Source organism: Lipophrys pholis (assembly GCF_963383615.2).
Source record: "Lipophrys pholis genome assembly, chromosome: 3".
Taxonomy (NCBI): domain Eukaryota; kingdom Metazoa; phylum Chordata; class Actinopteri; order Blenniiformes; family Blenniidae; genus Lipophrys; species Lipophrys pholis.
The window spans coordinates 21075595-21094571 of record NC_137627.1 but is presented as its reverse complement, the minus strand read 5'-3'; the positions used below and the strand labels follow the sequence as shown (position 1 = coordinate 21094571).

The following is an 18977-nucleotide window of genomic DNA, read 5'->3' as shown; positions in this document are numbered from 1 at the left end:
AAAACTGAGCGGCACCGTAACACCACTGCCATTTACAATTTTTACAAGCTTCATTCACTTCCTGTCCGATTTTGCAGTCACAGCATGTGACGTCTCACTCAGTTTCACTGGCAATATCCAATTATTTTAATATTCCCACATTTTTATTAATGTCATGACTTTCTGCAGATCTTTTAAGCATTCAGCATTACGGTACATTTTCTACACTGGTCATGTTTTTCCAAAACATCCAGTTCCTTTGACACTTTTTTTCCAAACCTGAACTTCAAAACCTTTCCAGTAAATTTCAATAAAGCAAATATAAAGACAAAATAAAGATCCAATAGCTTAGCGTGTAGTAAATACTCAAATACTTTAATGGGAAACTGATCATCTTTGCGGTGATATCCATGTTTTGGATCAATTTGAACCAAAACTAGTTAAGATACCATGAACATTTTCAGGTATAGTAGCATTTAATTGATGAAACGGTTGAGAAATAGTTCAGTTTTCTGCATTTTTGATGCACTTACAAGACATTTCATTTAACTTTGTATTATTCTCAAGCCGGGCCAACTGGTCGCCACCCGTTTACAGGAAGCGGCAGTTTTATACTTTAAAACTCTACGTATGAATCGATAGCAAAGTGACAAACCCATGGAGCTCTTCCATTTGCGTGTCGGGACAGCTCTGCCTCGGGCTACAGGTCTACATGCAGCAGTGCTACATCAACAGGTCACGTCAGGCTCACGGTGACCACGAACAAGAGCTTGAGCAGCAGATCACCACGTCCAGTACACACGGGAAGAGTTGGCAAAGAAGCGGAAGGTAAGAAGTTAAGCAGTGGAATTCTTTATTAGCCGAGAACTGCATTGGAATGAAAAGGCTAATCAGAAATTAGAGGTTTATGCATTTATCAACATCATTAATGTCACCTGTGATCGCCATCACACGACTTTAGTGAAAACAGGGATGTGCAAGATTAATGAATCATCTTAGCAACTCCGGCCCGGGGCAAGATGTTTCATTATGTATTGTCCTATAGGGGCAGTGGAACGGTCGTCCCTACAGCTCGGGCTGGTTCAGACTTCCCAGCCGCTCAAAGACAATTATATTCTTCCTACTTTACAGTTGCAGCTCCGCAAAGGCGACAAGCTGCCCGTTCTGAGGAAAAGTCACTCAGGAGACGCAGTGAAGGGCCCTGCGGGGGTTTGCCTGTAGAGATCCTCGCTCGGTACGGTTGACCTACATCTTTCTTTGCTTTCTAAAGAAACGCGGCACGGGAGCGAGCGAGCGCTTTCCAGACCAAACTGCTCCAACAGCTCCTCAGTGAGCGTCTTCTGCTGGGCTTTCCTCCCTCCCATCCACTCCATCATTTACAGTCATTAATAAAAAACAAACAAACTGCCAAATCTCTTATCCTGCTAAATTTACATCTATTTTCAGAGCAAATTTACTTTCGTCATTCTTTTTTTTTTGCTTTCGCTCAAAAAACCCCCATTTTTTCATCTATGCCGAGTCATAAAACTCAGAAGTTACAGATCTTTGCACATCCCAGATATTAAACCCAGGGGGCTCACTTTGACTCATCATGTCTTCTGGGGGGGGGGGGGGGGGGGTCTTTTTTCCGTGGGGGCATTTTCACACCGATCCAGAAGTGACCGAGGAGAGGGGAGGGGACAGAGGACTCATGCAGGGTCACGGATTCTCACCCTCGACAAGTGAGATGCACCAGACCGGTGTGAAAGGTCACCCCCGCACCGAGACGCAGGACGCCAACCCGTTCGCTACACCGGGCTTTCTTGCGAAACGCTTGTTCACAAATCCGTCAACAAAAATGAAATAATTTATCTAAAGCCACAGCTAGTGGTTCATGTGCCACCATGACAAGAGTACAAAGCAGTTTCCAAGCCCCCGAGGTCCAAATGACAACAGTTTCAAACATTTTGTATATACAAGCCATTAAAATATTACTTAGTTCCACATGAAAAAAAAAGAAAAAAAAGAATGGTATGCACACTTGAGAAGTGATGTTATAAAGCTACAGATTAATTCGATAACAAAGCCCCACAATCTCGTTTCCCTGCCTCGTCTCTCAAACGTTTGACCAAGCTAGGCACCAACAGACTACGACAGTGAAAGAGAAATAACAAAGAGAAAGAGAAAGAGAGAGAGAAAAGAGAATCCTAAATAAAAAAATAGACAAAAAATAAATCTTACACATAAAGACACTGTCATTTCTTAAATTATTGAGTTTTTAGTGCCCTACGGTTCAAACCCAGTCAGAAACATCTGCCTTCAGGTGGTAGGTAAGGCTGCGTGACAGACGCTCAGCCCCGAGTTAAACCTATGGTACTTCTAGACAACGTTATGTAAATTTACAGTATACAATTTTGGATTACCATGCAAGAATACTTTTTTTGTGTAACATTTAATAGCTTGATCTACATCCAGGAATAATTTACACAGAAGGACAAAAGTTATTGGACCAGAGAGCGCGATGGTTAAATAAACACGGTGGTGACTGTAGCCGGAGAAGATCAAGATGAGCAGTTGAGGTGAAGGGGGGGGGGGGGGGGGGGGTGAAGAGATGTGGGATCCAGAGAAGCGCCTGGGTAAAATGAAGGAGGGGTTGTGGGTGGTCTGATCCTCCCAGGTCCAAATCAGCGACACTCCCACACTTTTAATGTTTGATCTACGCTGCCGGTGGCCACGTAGGGAGCAGCCTTGTGGAAATCTGTGGGACAAAACAAAAGGCATCATCAGAACAGGGTTTTTATTGGGTTGAAGACGCACATTAGCAGAGAACAATGATGTTGTCTTGGCTCAATTGGGTATTGATATCGACTCATAGTTAATTGTTAAATTTACTCAACTCCAACATCATTGACCAGATTCATGTCAAACCACCTGTTGTGGAGGTCAAAACCAAATGTCCATAGCGTCACAATCAATAGCTGGAAATAAACAAGACATTCAGTGTTTTAATCTCACTGCTTGAAGCAATGACGGACCTGATAATAGCATTCAGAAAGTGGTGAACACCTTTTTCTTTCTCAATGATTTCAAACAAAGGTGCTTTGTCTCTTCCACACCGAGCCAGAATTCATCACATCAATAGCTCTCAGCGATCCTCTTTAGTTGAAGCAGGATTTAAGAGGACTGAGTTTCAAACAGCCTGCCAAGGAAAAGTTGGCTCAAGAGCTCCTCAGGAGAGTTCCCGAGCCTTGATCTGCAGGAAAGCCGCAGATACGAGGAGGGGGAGGCGGGAAAATCCTGCAGCGCTCGTCTACCGCGTAAAGCCCAGCTGCCAGCAACCCTCAGGACACTGGAGGAGAAGCTGGGCTCCATTACAATCACCCAGCCCTGCTCGGAAGCTCATATTTGTGAGCTGGGATCCACAGGCCAATGAGCAAATAGGCTTTCTGCAGAAACCATCGACAGGATGAAGGTTTTTCTGTTTGTCTGTTTTTGAATGAAAAGGACAGGGGCTGGGGAGGCTGCTTACCCAGAGAGGTAACAAAGTGTTCGTGGGCACACAGGGTTTTCATGCAACGCTTGTTCTTGTAGTCCCAGATCCTTAAGGTCTTGTCGTCTGCGCAGCTCACAATAAACTTGCCTGCAGGGTGGAAGAGAAGCCCACGTACCCAGTTGTCATGGCCGACCTATGACACACACAAAAAAAAACCAAAAAAAAAAAACAATGCTGACACTGACGACCCAACTCATCAGATTCAAGTTGAATGTTTTCACTCGGGATTTTGCGCGAATAACAAGAGGCGATTCTCACCAGTGTCATAAGGCACATGCCAATGCTGACATCCCACATCTTGATGGTTTTGTCTCTTGATCCGGACAACAGGAAAGGTCCAGGTTTGCCGCTCTTCTTAGTCTGTTCAGGGACACAGAGGGGAAAATTAATCAGTCTCGTATACATCGACGTATCTGGAACAACTTTGTGTAGCTGGCATTAAGGTTCAGGGAGCATTTGTGAGATGATCGCGGACTTTGAGGCTCCAGGTCGGCCCGATGTCAACCCCTCCTCAGCCCATTTTTATTTAAAGTAACGTGCATCTTTTACTTCAGTGTCTAAAAGGAGCTTTAGTGAAGGTCAGAGAGCTGCTGAGAGAGGAGTTTTATTACAATCAGTCAGGCTACAATTGGACACGCTGGAGATCACAAGGCACGAGGAGGCTGACTGGAGGCAATGTGGTGATTCTTCTGCAGCAGGAGCTTGTCGGTTCACACAGCTGTCGGTCTGAGCCGTGACGTCTGAGGTCCACTGACAGAACAACACACGCTGACAGGGAGGATGCGTCACATCATGTGTATAAAAACTGCTTTAATCACTGAATGAACTGAGTCTGTTCACCAATCAGATGTGCCGGGTCAGCTCGTTTTCAAATACCTGCATGTACTACCAATTAACAACGTAACGTAAAGCAGTTCAGTTAAGCTCTTCACATTAAACTAGCACCTCCAACCCTGATACATTCTCAAATCACTTGTGAGAATCATAAATCATAAATCATGGGTGTTTTTCATAAACAATGACGACTTGACAGATTTATAAAAAAAAAAAACAAATAAAAAAACACACAAAGAAAAACACCACCATCGTCCCTTCAGACCAGCACAGAGCATTGTTTGTGAAGATGAAGAAAATCCAGCTCATTTAAATCATACATTAGTCAACCTCCCGTCGGTTCACAGCTTTCTGAGCAACATAAAATTTTTGAAGGAACGAAAGCCAGGCTGAGTTTATTTTTTACCATTTGGCAGGAGCCAATGTCTTCAGCTATCACTCCGACTGATCTCATACTGATCCACTGTGTGTTATGTCTTAAAACACACGTGGCGCTGGCCTTGGGGCATTTGTCCCCATTAAAAAACAAAAAAAGTACACAATAATGAGCCCTTTACCTCAGAGCCTGTGGCATCTAGGATGGTGGGGTAGGAGCTCTCCGGCGCCCAGGCGATGCACTCCACCACGTGTTCGTGCTCCCTCAGCTCAGCCTTGCATTCTTTGTTGGCCACGACCCACACGCGAACCGTCTGGTCGTTGGAGCAGCTTGCAATCAGCGTGCCGTCCTGGTTGGGTCGAACCATGCGAACCCACTCCCTGTGGCCCGTGAAGGTCTTCACACAGTATCTGATGCACAAACGGAAAAGCATTAGGGTTATTGAGCCGTCAGTGAAAACATGGCGAGTCGGGCTTGCATACAAAATTTGTTTCAGGAGTGTTGACGTTTTTTTTCCTCCTTACCCGGTAGCAACTTCCCACATTTTTATGGTTTTGTCCCTCGAGCCAGAAACGATGTGATCTCCATTGGGCATGATGGCAACAGACGAGACATTGTGGTCATGTCCTAAACGGAAAACACAAAACAACATCTTCGTCAGAGCTGGAAGCTTCTGCAAGTCTATGTCTGAACCAAACAAAGTAATCAAAGCAAAACTATTCAACCTCTTCACAAGTGGTGAACATTTTAATCATTCGTTACTCTGTTTAACTACCAGCTGATTCAGCAACCCTTTTCACACATCTTTAGCATCCAACACACAACAGGAACACAAAATAAAAGTGATGGGTTTGGTCATAATTAGCCAATTAAATGACGAGCCAGGCAGCCAATTTGCTGGAGCTTATTTTTGTTCCATGGAGAATAAAAGATGCCTAATTACCTAAATGCTGGTCCATATTTAAGCTCCTAAACAGATGCAGACAACAGTAAGTATACTGTAAAAAGGCCAGCTTAACAGCCTGTGTGCCTCTGTGCACTTACACCACGAGGCTATAATAACGGCGGGGCGCTTATGGGGGATGGGGGGAAAGAAAAGTGCCATCTTCCGCTGAAGAGGATAATTAAACTGCTGTCCAAATCGGCACTAATCTACTTCACCAGTCGGCCTCATGTTGGTTTTAGAGGTGCGGGAAAAGGGTAGTGCATTAAAGAAAGGAGGAAAGGTTCAGCAGAATAATCGAAAGTAAAGAGACATAAAGAAGGATGTATTTGAAAAACTGAGAACAGAACCAAGCAAACGACTCGGTTCAATAAAGGCTTTCAGCCGCTCAGCGATCACTGCTCATCTGTGCGAGGATGTGTGCCAGCCACTCACGCCCACTTTGATGATAAAAAAATGACTGGCAATTGGTCAAAGCGTCAGCGTACGTATAAAATGGCTTTGTGTGGCTTCTCTAATTGATTTTCAGTCATGTCTGTTTCACATCCAGCCAGTAAAGGGCATATCATATGAAGATGAGAAGTGAATCATTTGTAAGGAGGGTCACCAATCACAGCCAGAGGGCACATGTAAACCACGCTGCCATTACTTAGTAGACATTTAGGGTGTGGGGAAAAAAAGCAAAAATCTTCAGTGATGACACTGCCAGAGGTTGAGTAAATTGACAGATAAAGAACATGATTCTAAAAAGAAAGAAAATGGGTTACTCAAGTCAAATCAGAAAGCCTAAATCAGAAAAGCTTTGCAAAAATTTGAAAAAAGGTTGTTATCTTACCGTGCATTGTCCTGATGCACTCGAAGCCCTGGAAATCCCACAGCTTGATAGTCATGTCAGCAGAGCAGGACGCCAGCAGCTTCCCGGTCTGGTCAAATGAGATGTCTTGCACAGAGTCTGTGTGGCCCTTCAGTGTGCGCTCAAAGTCTCCTGTCTCGTAGTCCCACACCTGAGGAGCAGAGCACGTCTCATTATGTCCAGAATTCAAACGTCACAGACACAACTGGGCAAGGTCGCAAAGAAGCCCTTCAGTTCTTCATTGAACATGTTGCATCACCCAACAGTGAGGAGGGAGAGTCGCTCCATCGTTTCATGTCAAGAATTCATAAAGAATGACTCAGCTCTACAGATATTACACACACTGCACTGACTCCAAAACATTGTACCATGCATTTGTCCGGATGCTGAATGTGGCTGCAATTAGCCCTGATAAACGCCAGAACAGTTTATTGTGCTGCATGTGGTGGAGCGAGTTGGGGGGGCTGACAGAATGTGGCATTAACAATGATTTTCTAGCCTGAAAAGCTGTTGCGTCTCCGGCTTTGAAAAAGACAGACGGTTTGTCACGGTGGGGATAAATTCTCCTTGGTACTCCTCCTCCTCAGAGGGGGGGTTGTTATGGGCAGACGGTGACAGAAGACCCTCACCCAGCCTTTTGCCTCCCCCACCCTTGTAGTTCTTCAGCTTTCTTCTTCCCCACATGAAGCTACAGATGGCCACAAGGAGCAAAGCGCAGAGGGGCTTTATTGGATTTTATGTAGCTGAGTCGTTGTAGTTAATAAATTTGAATGTGCACCAGATTTAACAATACACACATGAAACAGCATCACTTAGTGCACATAGAATCTAGTAGCAACCTGTAAATCAGTATCACCTGACTGATATCTCACAGCGACCGTTTTATTTTTTATTTAAAAAAAAAAAAAAACAACAACAGCATTTAATGAAGATTATACTTTGTGAAAATGCTAGACAAACTCTTTGGTTGCTGGATTTCTTTTAAAAAAACTAAGTAATGAGTAATCCGACACCCAAAGTCTCCCCACAATAATACACCTGACCGTCCTCATTTACATACTGTCCATCACAAATCTATTCTTTAATATTATTCAGTATTAAGACGACACTCAGAACAATGAAATTAAACAGACACAATGTCATATCTCAAATCCACTAGTTTAAATTAAGTAAGGAATATGGAATTATTTTCATGCACAAGGCCATAAACATACTTGAAATAGACCCGTCAGATACACTGTTTTTCTCTTTATTTGTGAGCTAGATGTTTCAACAAAAGAGAGAATTGGACGATATTTAAAAGGAGGAAAAAACATCTGTTTGAGTAACAGAAAGCTAAAAGAGTCAAAATGGAGTAAATGGCCCCCGGTTGAAAGATGAGAATTATGTGGACGATTCACAACGAGAAAAACTCGTCCCAGCTTCCTCGTTTCACCCCCACTGACTGCCAGCAACATCAAACAGAGTTACAGGGTTTCAGGAGGGGGGTGCAGCAACAGAAATTCCAGGGAGCAGGGTGATGCCTTTTCCCCAGCATCAGAAAGTGTCGGCTCATCCTCCGACACTTCTGAAACCCTGACCTCGAGAAGCTTGATGTAGTGACGCCCCAGGTTGATATCGCTGATCACTGATGCTTTATTGATACAACAAAGAGGCCCACTGTTAATAGCACATAGTTTGTGCAGTCAGCACAAAATCAAAGCAAATCAGCTGATCACACCACTGACAAAAAATATCTTTCACAGCACCATCAGACCATAAATTCAAAATCTGAGGATAAAAGTAAAAATGGCCAAAATAACTGCTCAAATGTAAACTCAAAATTGGGGGAGGGAGACACAAAACATGACGCCATACAGACACAGTTTGACAGCGAAGAATTTTTGTTCATATGCAAACAGAAAACACATTGACAGTTAAAATGCAGTGAAGGCTCCTTCCAAATGCTGATGAGATTGACAAGATTATAAAGGCAGGATTAGCATTGTAAATGTTACCTATAAATTTCTCAAGGGATTTCTGGAGTTTATCTCAAATGGTCACGAAACAGAAACTTAAAGGGGCCTTTGAAGTCACCAAACAATTGGCCATTATAAAAATAACTACTCAAGGTTTCTGCGCAAATACTCTGCATTACCTTGGACACAGCTTCAGATATGCCGGAAAGCCGATTTTAATACCTTTAATTAAAGAGACAGTTAGGTTTCCTACCATGTCCCAATGTAAAGATAACTATGACAGTTGGTGAAAGCTGACAGACTTCTCAGTCTGTGTGCCATTGTGAAGAACATGAGGTCTAGTTTTCGCTTAAAAATTTAACAGAGCTCTTCAGGAGGGGAAAGTAGGACAGGGGAGGGAGTTGGGGGAGGCCACCGGAAGATGAGGTGACCAGCTAAAGATGTGCAAGAAAAGAGGGCCGAATGTAAGATTTGGGGCTGGGCCTGGCTGCTCCAGAGGGATGAATAGTTGATGGAGGGTTGGCCCGGATGGGGCAGCAAACGCTTTAAGTGGCAGATAAATGAGAAAGTATGCTTGGCGGGCATGGGGGTGGGATACTGGGAAAGGAAGAGGATGCCAAAACAAAGCACGTAAATTCCTGCTGCATGGGTGTAGTTAAAAGAAGTGTCTCTCATTGTCTCATGAATAAAATATAGATGGCAAACAGCTCAGCAGAGTATTGACATTGTGCAGCAGAGCAAAGGTGAGACACTGCTGCAAAACCAGACCAGAGACAGGCAGCTTGGGCTTATATATGGAAACTAAGAATACATAGAGAACAAAGACAGAAATACTGGAGAGATAATTCAGGGTGTACTTAGGAGGCAGTGGGAGGCGGGGACAGTGCTGAAGGAAGTGAAGCATGATCAAGAAGAGGAGGAGCAACAATCAGAGTGAGCTGAGCTGCCACCATGCAAGCACCAAAATAAAGACCACTTTATCAATTTTAAACCTAAATCCTATTACCGTCACTTTGACTGGATGGAGCCAAAACAAAACAGGATAGTCTCCATCAGTCGATCTCTACAACCAGAAGATGAGTTCTTATAATTCTAATCTGCGCCTTTCTTTTTCAATACTTTCAATAGTATAACGGGTCGTCGTGTGGCCACTACTGTGTACAGGGATGAACATTTCTCATGAGTATGAACGTCTGCTTTTGTCCAAACATAAATTCTAAACATTAGCATACTCAGATATCACCTAAACAGAGAAGCAGCTGTGCCATCTGTGCGAGCAGCAAGTGGGAGACATATGAATAATGAGTTTTGTTAGAATGCTTCAAATGGAGTCCGTCACCAAAGTGACTGTTAAAGTACACAAATGGTCTTTTCTTTACGCATCCATCAGCAGGAAACAGCAGTCTTTCTACTACCAACATCTTTATTCCCACCAGTTCCACATCTAACATGAGGAATATCTCTACTTAAAACCCAGCCCTGCTACACGGGGCCACATCTGTGAACACAGCACTGTTACACACATTAATGTCTGATAATGTTTGAGTGCACACAATCATGGCAAATATGTCAAAGCACAACAGCTGCTTCCCAAATTAATCTGATTTGCTGTGGTAAAATATAGCAATGCATATATCAAGTATGGCTATGGAAAACAGAATTACACGACAGGTGTCATTTGGGAATGTAAAAACCTGAAACAAACATCACTGGGTGCACACATCACACTTCTTACATAACTTCACTATTCAGTGTTTTGGTACGCTTTACCATGATGACGATAATAAGTGAAATTATAAAGGAAGTTATTTGATAATCTAAACATCAATGTTAGTGTGGCCCAAGTTCACCCGCTTACAGCAGCCTCAAAGTCTCTCTAACAGATTCACTTTCTAAAGCACTGACCTTTATTGTTGCATCTTCCGAGGCAGACACCATTACACTGAAGACGGGATGGAAAATGACGCGGTTGACTGGACTGCGGTGGCCGCTCAGCGAGTACCTCTCTGGTGGACGTGGGATCCACTCTTTGGGGTCACGTTTCTGACTTACAGGCCCACCCAGGGTGATCTCCTCTTTAGCCTCGTTCAGCTTGGATTCCAGTTCCATAACCTGATGGAGCGGACAGATACACGTTAGGCAAATGTGCATTGCTACAACGCACCTGCTTGCAATGAGGGGTTCCTTATTGGGCTTTTTTTGATGAGGCCATATACATTTGATTCAGCTGTCTCAAATGAGGGACACTTCTAAAACATGCAAGACTGAGGCCTTTCGGGACCAGGGTTGGGCATCACTGACCTAGATAGTTATGAAATGTCTGTGTGTGTGTGTGGGGGGGGATAATATGGTTGTGCGAAAATGTTTTATTTATTTTATTTTATTGTGGAGCATTAGCAGCTGGGTTGATGTCTTCCTCAATAATCTCTTTTAAGAGTTAACACCAGAATCAGCAGTAATATCACGAACCATTCACAAGGCTGCAATCCCCACAAGCATCCACTGAGGGGGAAAAAAATCCACAAACCTTCTTTTGTAATCTGATGACTGAGGTCCACTTCTTCTCCAACAGGCCGGCATACTTCTTATCCAATTCTTCATTCTGAGTAGAAAGTTGGAGAGTTCAGGCAAAGACGCAAGAGGAAGCCAATTAAAGTGACGAGCTCAGCATAATCAGTGAGGCGAGGTGGGTGGGGGTCCAGCTGAGGGGGCATGTTTGGGTCTCTTGCTACAGTGCAAAAGAACAGGGAATTATTGACAGGCCGCTCACAGGCCAGTACTGACTGCCAAACACTGCCATCCTACTGTACAAAAAACACACACACACACACCAACACACACCCAAGTCCTAATGCTACTCACACATGCTAATCTCCTGCAGACAAGAAAGGCTTAGGCAGCTTATAGCCACACAGCCGGTACTGGAAGTTAACTTGTGGCTGTCCTGGCAGACCGAAGCCTGATTCCACCTGCGGGCTAATTCCTCGAGCTGGACGCCACGCTTTACGTAACCGACTTCACGACACAAACATGTTGTTTCTCACAGCCAAGAGGGGAAACAACACGATTCAGTGGCATGTTGTCTGTGTCCAGGAGAATCTATTGATTATTTAGATGAATAGTTAAACATACAATTATTTTCACAATTGGTTTGTGGATTACCAAGATGATTCAAAGACCGGACGGTGACCCCTACAAATTACTTGCTTTCGGCCTTCTGGCTACATAATCATACATTTACGAATGCCAGCTTATTTTTTTTCTTGATGAGGCAAGCAAGCATGTGTACAATGTATGTAGCAGTTTCTTGAACAGTACATCTGCATTTTTTGAAAGAGGCTTTTCAGGAAAATCCTTTTTATACAATCAGAATCTAGACTTATATGCAAGGCTGGACAAATTTTTTTTCGATTTAATCGATTTATCAAACTTGAAACTCAATAAGATTTTTATTTTGCAAATTCAGGACCCACTCTTGTTTACAAAATGGCTGTGTTAACAACAATATGCTGGAAATGGAATTCATTTTTGATTCAGGAAAGCTTCATATTCAAACACCAAAGTTTTGATAACAATCAGAAATGCCAGGCCCCTAGTTGGTGTTTGTAGCCCAACCACGATCTGCATGCATCCAGAAAACAGTACAATATAAACATTCACGCTTCTTTAGATGTCCTTTTAAATTATAGGCTCCCTCACTACCTGGTAGAAACATCTCCACTTAGCAAAATTACAACTTTGTTGTCGGAGCGCAGTTAAATTCAAGAGAAACACTCTGAATCCTCCATTGTTATTGTCTATTCACACACATGCAGAGCAGCTATTGACTGCAGCTGTCGAGCACATGTACAGTACTCTGTGTTTCAGAAAAGTTGTTTACACAGATTGACACAAGAGCTTTTCCAAAACATTGCACTCTTGAAGGAGTTTACAGTTTACACAGTTTGAAGATAGCGCTTGATGAAATTGGCTGTATTAATGGGGTTGGTGTTCTTTGATACTGACCAGATTTTACCCCATATCTACATTAAAGTTTACTCAGTACAGTGGGTCAACTTAAAAAGATGTGTCCTGACAACAGTGACAAGAGGACTGTTTGTGGACGAAGATCAACTCCACAATGAAAATTTTCAAATATTTGGTTAGCTGTGTAATAAAATTATTTGGTTAATCCGAATATTTGCTTAAATCTAGATTAAAACTGTGCATCCTTAGCTATCACCACAATTCTTTAACAAGAAAATTCCAGAGTGATCATTGTTTTTTGTTGAATGGGATTTATATGATTTACTGCAATTTGACTGAAAAGATCAAACCTACCTAAAGCAGCTTCAGCTGTGTTTTGTGTGGCCTTAATTTGTTCATTTTATCACAGTTCTAATGCCACCAAGTGTGGAAATCCAGGCCTGGAGGCTGCTACTAACTAGTAAAGCATCAAAAACCAATAGTGACAGACTGCCGCGGGTGTCAGTGAAGGAGAAAATTTGCGTTTGGCTCCAATTTCACAGCTACCTCCTCAGCTTCCACTGGAAACAAAGCAGACATCCTTGAGGTGTGGAGAGTTGCAGGCAGAGCCGATGACTATATTTAACACTTCTCAATGAGAGGCGGCGACTCTTCTGTTTGGTATGAGGTGTCAAAAAAAAAAATAGAAAGACAAAGACGTGTCGTAAGGCGCCACGGAGAAACCGAGGAGGTGGAAAACATAGAACGAGAGCGGGGGAACCCAGCTTAGACAAGTGTGCAGCCATCTAATCTGCCATCTGTCCAGACACAACACACACAGAAAGTGACAGCCGCCAGACTTCAGACGAGCCTGCCAACCTATTGGCAGGGTGTATCTACATACATGCATGTTTGTACTAAGGTATGTACATTTTATTCACAAAGCAGAGAAAAAAAAACTAGAGCATGACCTCTATTATTCATTCCGACTGACACACATTCTATCAGTGCATTAACCTTTAACTGCTACTAAAATAATCACAAAGGGCCAAAGTGAACAAAACTTAAATCGCGCTTGACAAAGACACATTGAGAGTCATAAAGAATATTTAATAACAGGGAAATGGTACACAAAACCCAATTGTTTGTTAAGCTTTGTCCTGCTGAGGTGTGTGTGTGAGAGCCAACATCCAACAGGGTGCACCGATCCCTCGGTGCCATTCATCCATTATTCAGGTTACTTCCAAAGGGTTGATGCACAAAGAGCAACCGAGAGAAGAACAAATGGGAGACGGGAGACGGAGGGGGCGGGGAGTCACGTGAAGGCAAGGTGAAAGAAAAGGTACTTCAAGAGGTAGAAGACAATTATTTGAAGTAATGTGGTTTTGCAGGACAATTGTCCTAAAATAATTTCAGGTGCTTTGTTTGGTGGAACGTATATTCATAAATCTGAAAAGAGCTGCCTCATTTTTACCAAAATTAACCAGAAGATTGACAAAAGTGCTCCTCATTGTACATGAATAAATACAGAGGCACATGGCCGAACAGGTATACTACGTTGCATTATGATGAAAGCCCACATAATTATCATTTAAAGAAAAAAAAAATACTACGAAAAAAGAAGGCTTCGTGTTTCAGCAGTACCTGAAACGCAACATTTACAGGTAGATGAAAGCGAGCTCTTAACATTCGTTATCAGGAGCATGAAGCGAAAACCCCCTCTAATCACACAGAGCATCTTAATAGGGTGCAGGTGTTCCTGGTCACATCCAAGAGCATGTTGACTAATGTGAGCAATAAAGGGGAAATCAGGGCATATTGTTAGCACAAATTGACTTGATTGGCTGTGTGTGTGTGTGTGTGTGTGTGTGTGTGTGTGTGTGTGTGTGTGTGTGTGTGTGTGTGTGTGTGTGTGTGTGTGTGTGTGTGTGTGTGTGTGTGTGTGTGTCCACTCTCAATCTACTCACATTATCTAATTCTGCCTCCTTCTTGAAAGTGGAATATGCTTCTTCATATCCATTGGAACGTAGATAATCAGCTATCGCTCGATTCCTGAAACAGAAAGAAAACCATAATTAGTTCTCCCGGATACCAGAGGAGATGGTGGTTAAACAGCCAACGGCATGGGTGACAGCTGTATTCAGCAGCGTAAAACAAAGATAGAAAATGAGCAGGTTCAGGGAAATGTGACAAAGATGTACATTTCACATTCACCGTTATCACAATCTGCAATAAAAATGCCTGTGAGCATTGCTGAAGGTAGATCTGCAAAGCGTCAGTCACACTCACACCGAGCTCTCCACCCAAATGGAGAACACATCTGTCTGGATTCTATAATGAGCTCTTGTTACTGTGGGCAAATAATGGGAATGGAGGACTCCCTGTGGTGTGGATATCGGGGAAATGAGAGCCAGTGTACATCCCTCCATTACTCTGAGGAAAAGAAAATCAAGAGCAAATGCTGTGAACTGTACAAGCTTCTGGCTACTGATACTCTACACCAGAGCATCTCCTTCTCAAGATTCAGTTCACAGACAAAAACAAGTGGATAGTGAAAGGCATAGAACCTTTTCAGAAAGCCGACACAAAGGTGGTGGGGGTGAGGGCAGCATAAGCAACAGTGATGCGCAACAGTCCTACTATCTCAAATATGTGAAAGGAGATGGCCAGATAGGATAGACAATAGACAGTCGGGCCCAGCTGAAAGCCAGGAGAAAAATGGCTACCTTCACTCTTCCTGGTTTTGTCTCCTGGGCTGTCACAAGGGAAACACACACACATTTTACGACTGCAGCCTCAGCAGCAGCACAATTTACTAAGACTTATTAATGAGGTTCAAGTCAAGTTACTCTCAACAGTGCAGCCTTCTATTCTTCATCTAATTAACTTCTATGAGGAGTGCAGGGGAAATGATTATTTCACTTTTTTCTATTCCAAACCATTACGTTAATGCAGATGCAGTTCATGGTCTCTGATATCTTTACTATCATCAGAGCGAGAGCAGTATATCCACTTAACACTACGTCTGGACACATCGCAGTGTTATTGCAAGCAATGTTTAGTGTAATGAATCTCAAACCACATCACTTTGCATATAAAATTGACACATTTTGATTTGGCTGCCATTTCTTTTTAATAACCCTCAATGTTAATGTGCAATGATAACGCACCATAAAAACAAGTCAAGTGAACACTAGGGCTCCTTTCGGGTCCATATTGAGAGCACATACATACCAATACCGGAAACATTATACTTGGCTTACAAAAAGACTCAAAACACTGACTAATTACCCAAAGTACACACAGACAAGACAATGAATTCATGAATACCTGATTAAAAACACAGCAAGAAAATAATTATCATGGCCGTCCTCTGTTTGTGCACACATTTGACGACAGGAGACACCAGACAAGCTGTCAGGGAGGCAGGGCTTTGAGGTGCCAACATGACAGGGCTGGGTGGGGGGGGGGTACAATCTGTCAGCCCAGCCTGTGCCCCCCGTGCCCTCTCGACCTGTGCTTCGCAGCGACACCATCTTCTCCCCCTGCCCACCTGAACTCCCATGATGGCAAGAACAGACCTTATTACAGCTCAAGGTTAGCAGGAGGTTATCTACTCCTCTGACAGCCTGCCGCACGTCTACAAGACTAGCGCAGAGGGCCGAGGCGTGCCAGCATGTCTGAAAACATGCACACATCAGTGAAGGCGAGAAAGAAGAAACGCTGCAATGTGGCATGGGTTTGTGTTGAAAAGCTGATGTACTTCCACCACACAACCATGGGAAGGTACTGGATATGAAAGAGACAATCAAGCTTCAGGTCAAACACCTCCTCTGACTATATTGAAACCACACGGTGGAGCAGTTTGTGTGGCGCTATAGATAATGATGGTGATGCATGGTTTGTATCTGCATCATCTGAGCACAAAGCACACACAACAAAAGTATGTGTACCAACAGCACAGCAACAAAGGAAAAACAACCAATACTAATATTTACAACATCAAGACAGTACTCACAGCCCCTGAAGTTCCTTCACTGTGAATGTGCCAAAATAAATAAACACACATTTACAACATAGAGTCCTGAAAGGCTGCAGGGGAAGAAAATTTAAAACATATAAAATAAATGGGGGGAAATAGGGAGAAGTGTACTTATGTCGACAAAAGAGCGCAAACCAGCAGGTTTCCATGGTTACTTGCAGCCGACAGCCAGATGACGTGATGAGGGAATGGTGATGAAAGAGGGCAGGGCGAATTCATGGACAGAGAGGACAGATCGAAAGAGAGAAAGAACAATAGAAAGCAAGGAAAGAACACATTCTCCACTCCTCTGAGACCAAATGAATTTCTCTGACTACATGATCAACACAGCACTAATCACTTTGTGGCATATCACTGCTTTCTCATGAGCTACGCGGTTAACAGGGCCAGCAGGACGGCCAGAGATGAAATGATGACCTCAACATTCAGAGAAGAACGGTGACTCAGTCATCCGGCATGTCGGACATCAATGTCATATCCTCCAACTCCCTGCTTCATTATCTTCTACATGCATCATAGAAATGAGCAACATTTACTGTCAAAGCCACTACAGCTTCACTGCAATCTATGCAAAGCAGTCAAAGGCTACCAGTATATTGGCCAAACATGTAGACATGTTTACAACCAAGATGACAAAAGTACAAACAATTGCTAATACAGGTTTGGTAAATAATATTTGAAGGCACACAAGACTGCAGTCATTCATTATGATGTCAGTAGAGGGGCAACATTTGATTAATCAAAAATACGATTTCAGCTTTCTTGGTGTAAATATGCTCAAATTCTTACCAAACAGTATGATAGCAACCTGAATGTGTTTGGGTCAGAAACTGTTTGTCGAGGCAAGCAAAACCCTCAGTGGCAATTTAGGTTAAGGAAACAAAGGAAGACTTTAAAATACCAAACAATCCTCAAACGATGAATACCCAATCAAAATGATGTTTGCAGCATGTAAAGAACTTGTAGCCAGAGGATTGGCAAAGATCCCCCAACATAAAGAGAATGAAATGCGATCATATAAGATAAATGAAATGGAAGGGCTGACATTCTCTCTGAACTTTATGTAGAGACAAATTCAGAAATAACATGTAATAAAGTAGCACAAAATATGCTCATAAAATTTGTGCATTATGTACACACATATGAAGATATGTACACGCAAGTGTGAATATATCAACTCTTGTTAATTTTCTATTAAGTATAACTTTATAACAAACAGAAGCAAGACTTCAGCCTGTCAACAAGGTGCTGTTGTGTAGCTGATACATGTGAATGAAAACCGAATGGAATTACTACCGCAACCACATCTCAACCCTGATGCAAAAAATCTAAACACCCATGCTTTTCTAAGACTCTCCTCAATGTTCTGGTTGTACTTAATCATCTTGTTTGATATCCGTGCGCAAGAAAGGACCATCAACTGACACTGAAGCAGCTCTGTCCCCTAGACTCAAGACGTAGAGAGGGTACGTTATGAATTATTACAGCCTTTTCAGAACAAAACAAACTGCATCTTGAGGCACTTGAAATAAACAATAGAAGAAAAGAATCCTCCATTAAAGCTTTAAGATGAGCAGTTAACGTTCATCAGACTGAGTCATAAAAGGAAGCAGACAAATGTTGCCTCAAGTCTTAATAGATTGAAAGAGAATGGACATATTGATCAATGTTCAATTATATATTATAAATATAATGCAAGAAATTACAGAGCAAGCTGCTGAAAATAAATGTGTTGCTCCTCAGATCCAATACTGAAATGCTTAGTAATTAGAGATTAGGGACTGGCAGAGCTCTGAAATTAATCAGCCAGCAAACACCCTCCTGTGAAGGCAGAGATTATGACACATGAACTAACAACAAACACACAGCCTTCCCATGTGCTGCAGTTGCTTGACCCATGCCACATACAAGCCTACATCAGACATGGAAAACTGGCGGCGTCCATCTGTCCTCTCTGCAGCCCACGAGACAACTTACAAAAAAGGTGATGCAACAAAGAAGGTCAATCATTCCTTCTACAACACGAAACCTTGTGTTAAATCAATTGCTCCGATTCTCAGACATCCTTAAATAACCCGTTACGTGTCGACCCTCTGGAAGAGATTATGACATTTTTGCAGCTCCCATCATGACCAAGGGTGTCCATTCATGGTCTACATGCACGACCTCTGCAAAGAAACACTTCTACACCAGACATGTATGGGCTGTTAAGTACAGATAAAAACTGCTCGTGAATGTTTAATAGACTGCAGCTCACGTCAGCAAACTCTCTTGGCACATAAATGATACAAGTTCCTATTACTTTGTGTAGGTATATCAAAGTCTGTTGGGGCAAGCAACATAAGAATGAGCCATAAACTCTTTGACAACAGCATGTACAACTATCCATCTCTTAATGAGGCTCAAAACATTCAACTTGACAATGACTCCTGTGAAAACATTAGGAGCGGTGAGTGATGTATGACAAGGCAACCACTTTCTAAGAAAGTGTGTCTGTATTGATATGCAAGCAACA

The 18977-nt window shown here is 42.7% G+C and overlaps 1 protein-coding gene across 1 annotated transcript in view; it reads right to left on the bottom strand.

The window, feature by feature from the left end:
* Window positions 1-1578: 1578 nt before the first annotated feature.
* The window catches only part of LOC308107234 (lissencephaly-1 homolog), a 32714-nt gene continuing 15315 nt past the window's right edge, over window positions 1579-18977 (bottom strand). The window contains exons 3-11 of the mRNA XM_080459455.1: window positions 14388-14472; window positions 11003-11077; window positions 10381-10587; window positions 6500-6668; window positions 5246-5348; window positions 4903-5131; window positions 3770-3871; window positions 3488-3644; window positions 1579-2716 (exon numbers count right to left, since the gene is read on the bottom strand). Coding sequence (XP_080315581.1) covers window positions 2643-2716; window positions 3488-3644; window positions 3770-3871; window positions 4903-5131; window positions 5246-5348; window positions 6500-6668; window positions 10381-10587; window positions 11003-11077; window positions 14388-14472 — 1201 coding nt within the window. The 3' untranslated portion in view covers window positions 1579-2642. The remainder of the gene's footprint in view (window positions 2717-3487; window positions 3645-3769; window positions 3872-4902; window positions 5132-5245; window positions 5349-6499; window positions 6669-10380; window positions 10588-11002; window positions 11078-14387; window positions 14473-18977) is intronic.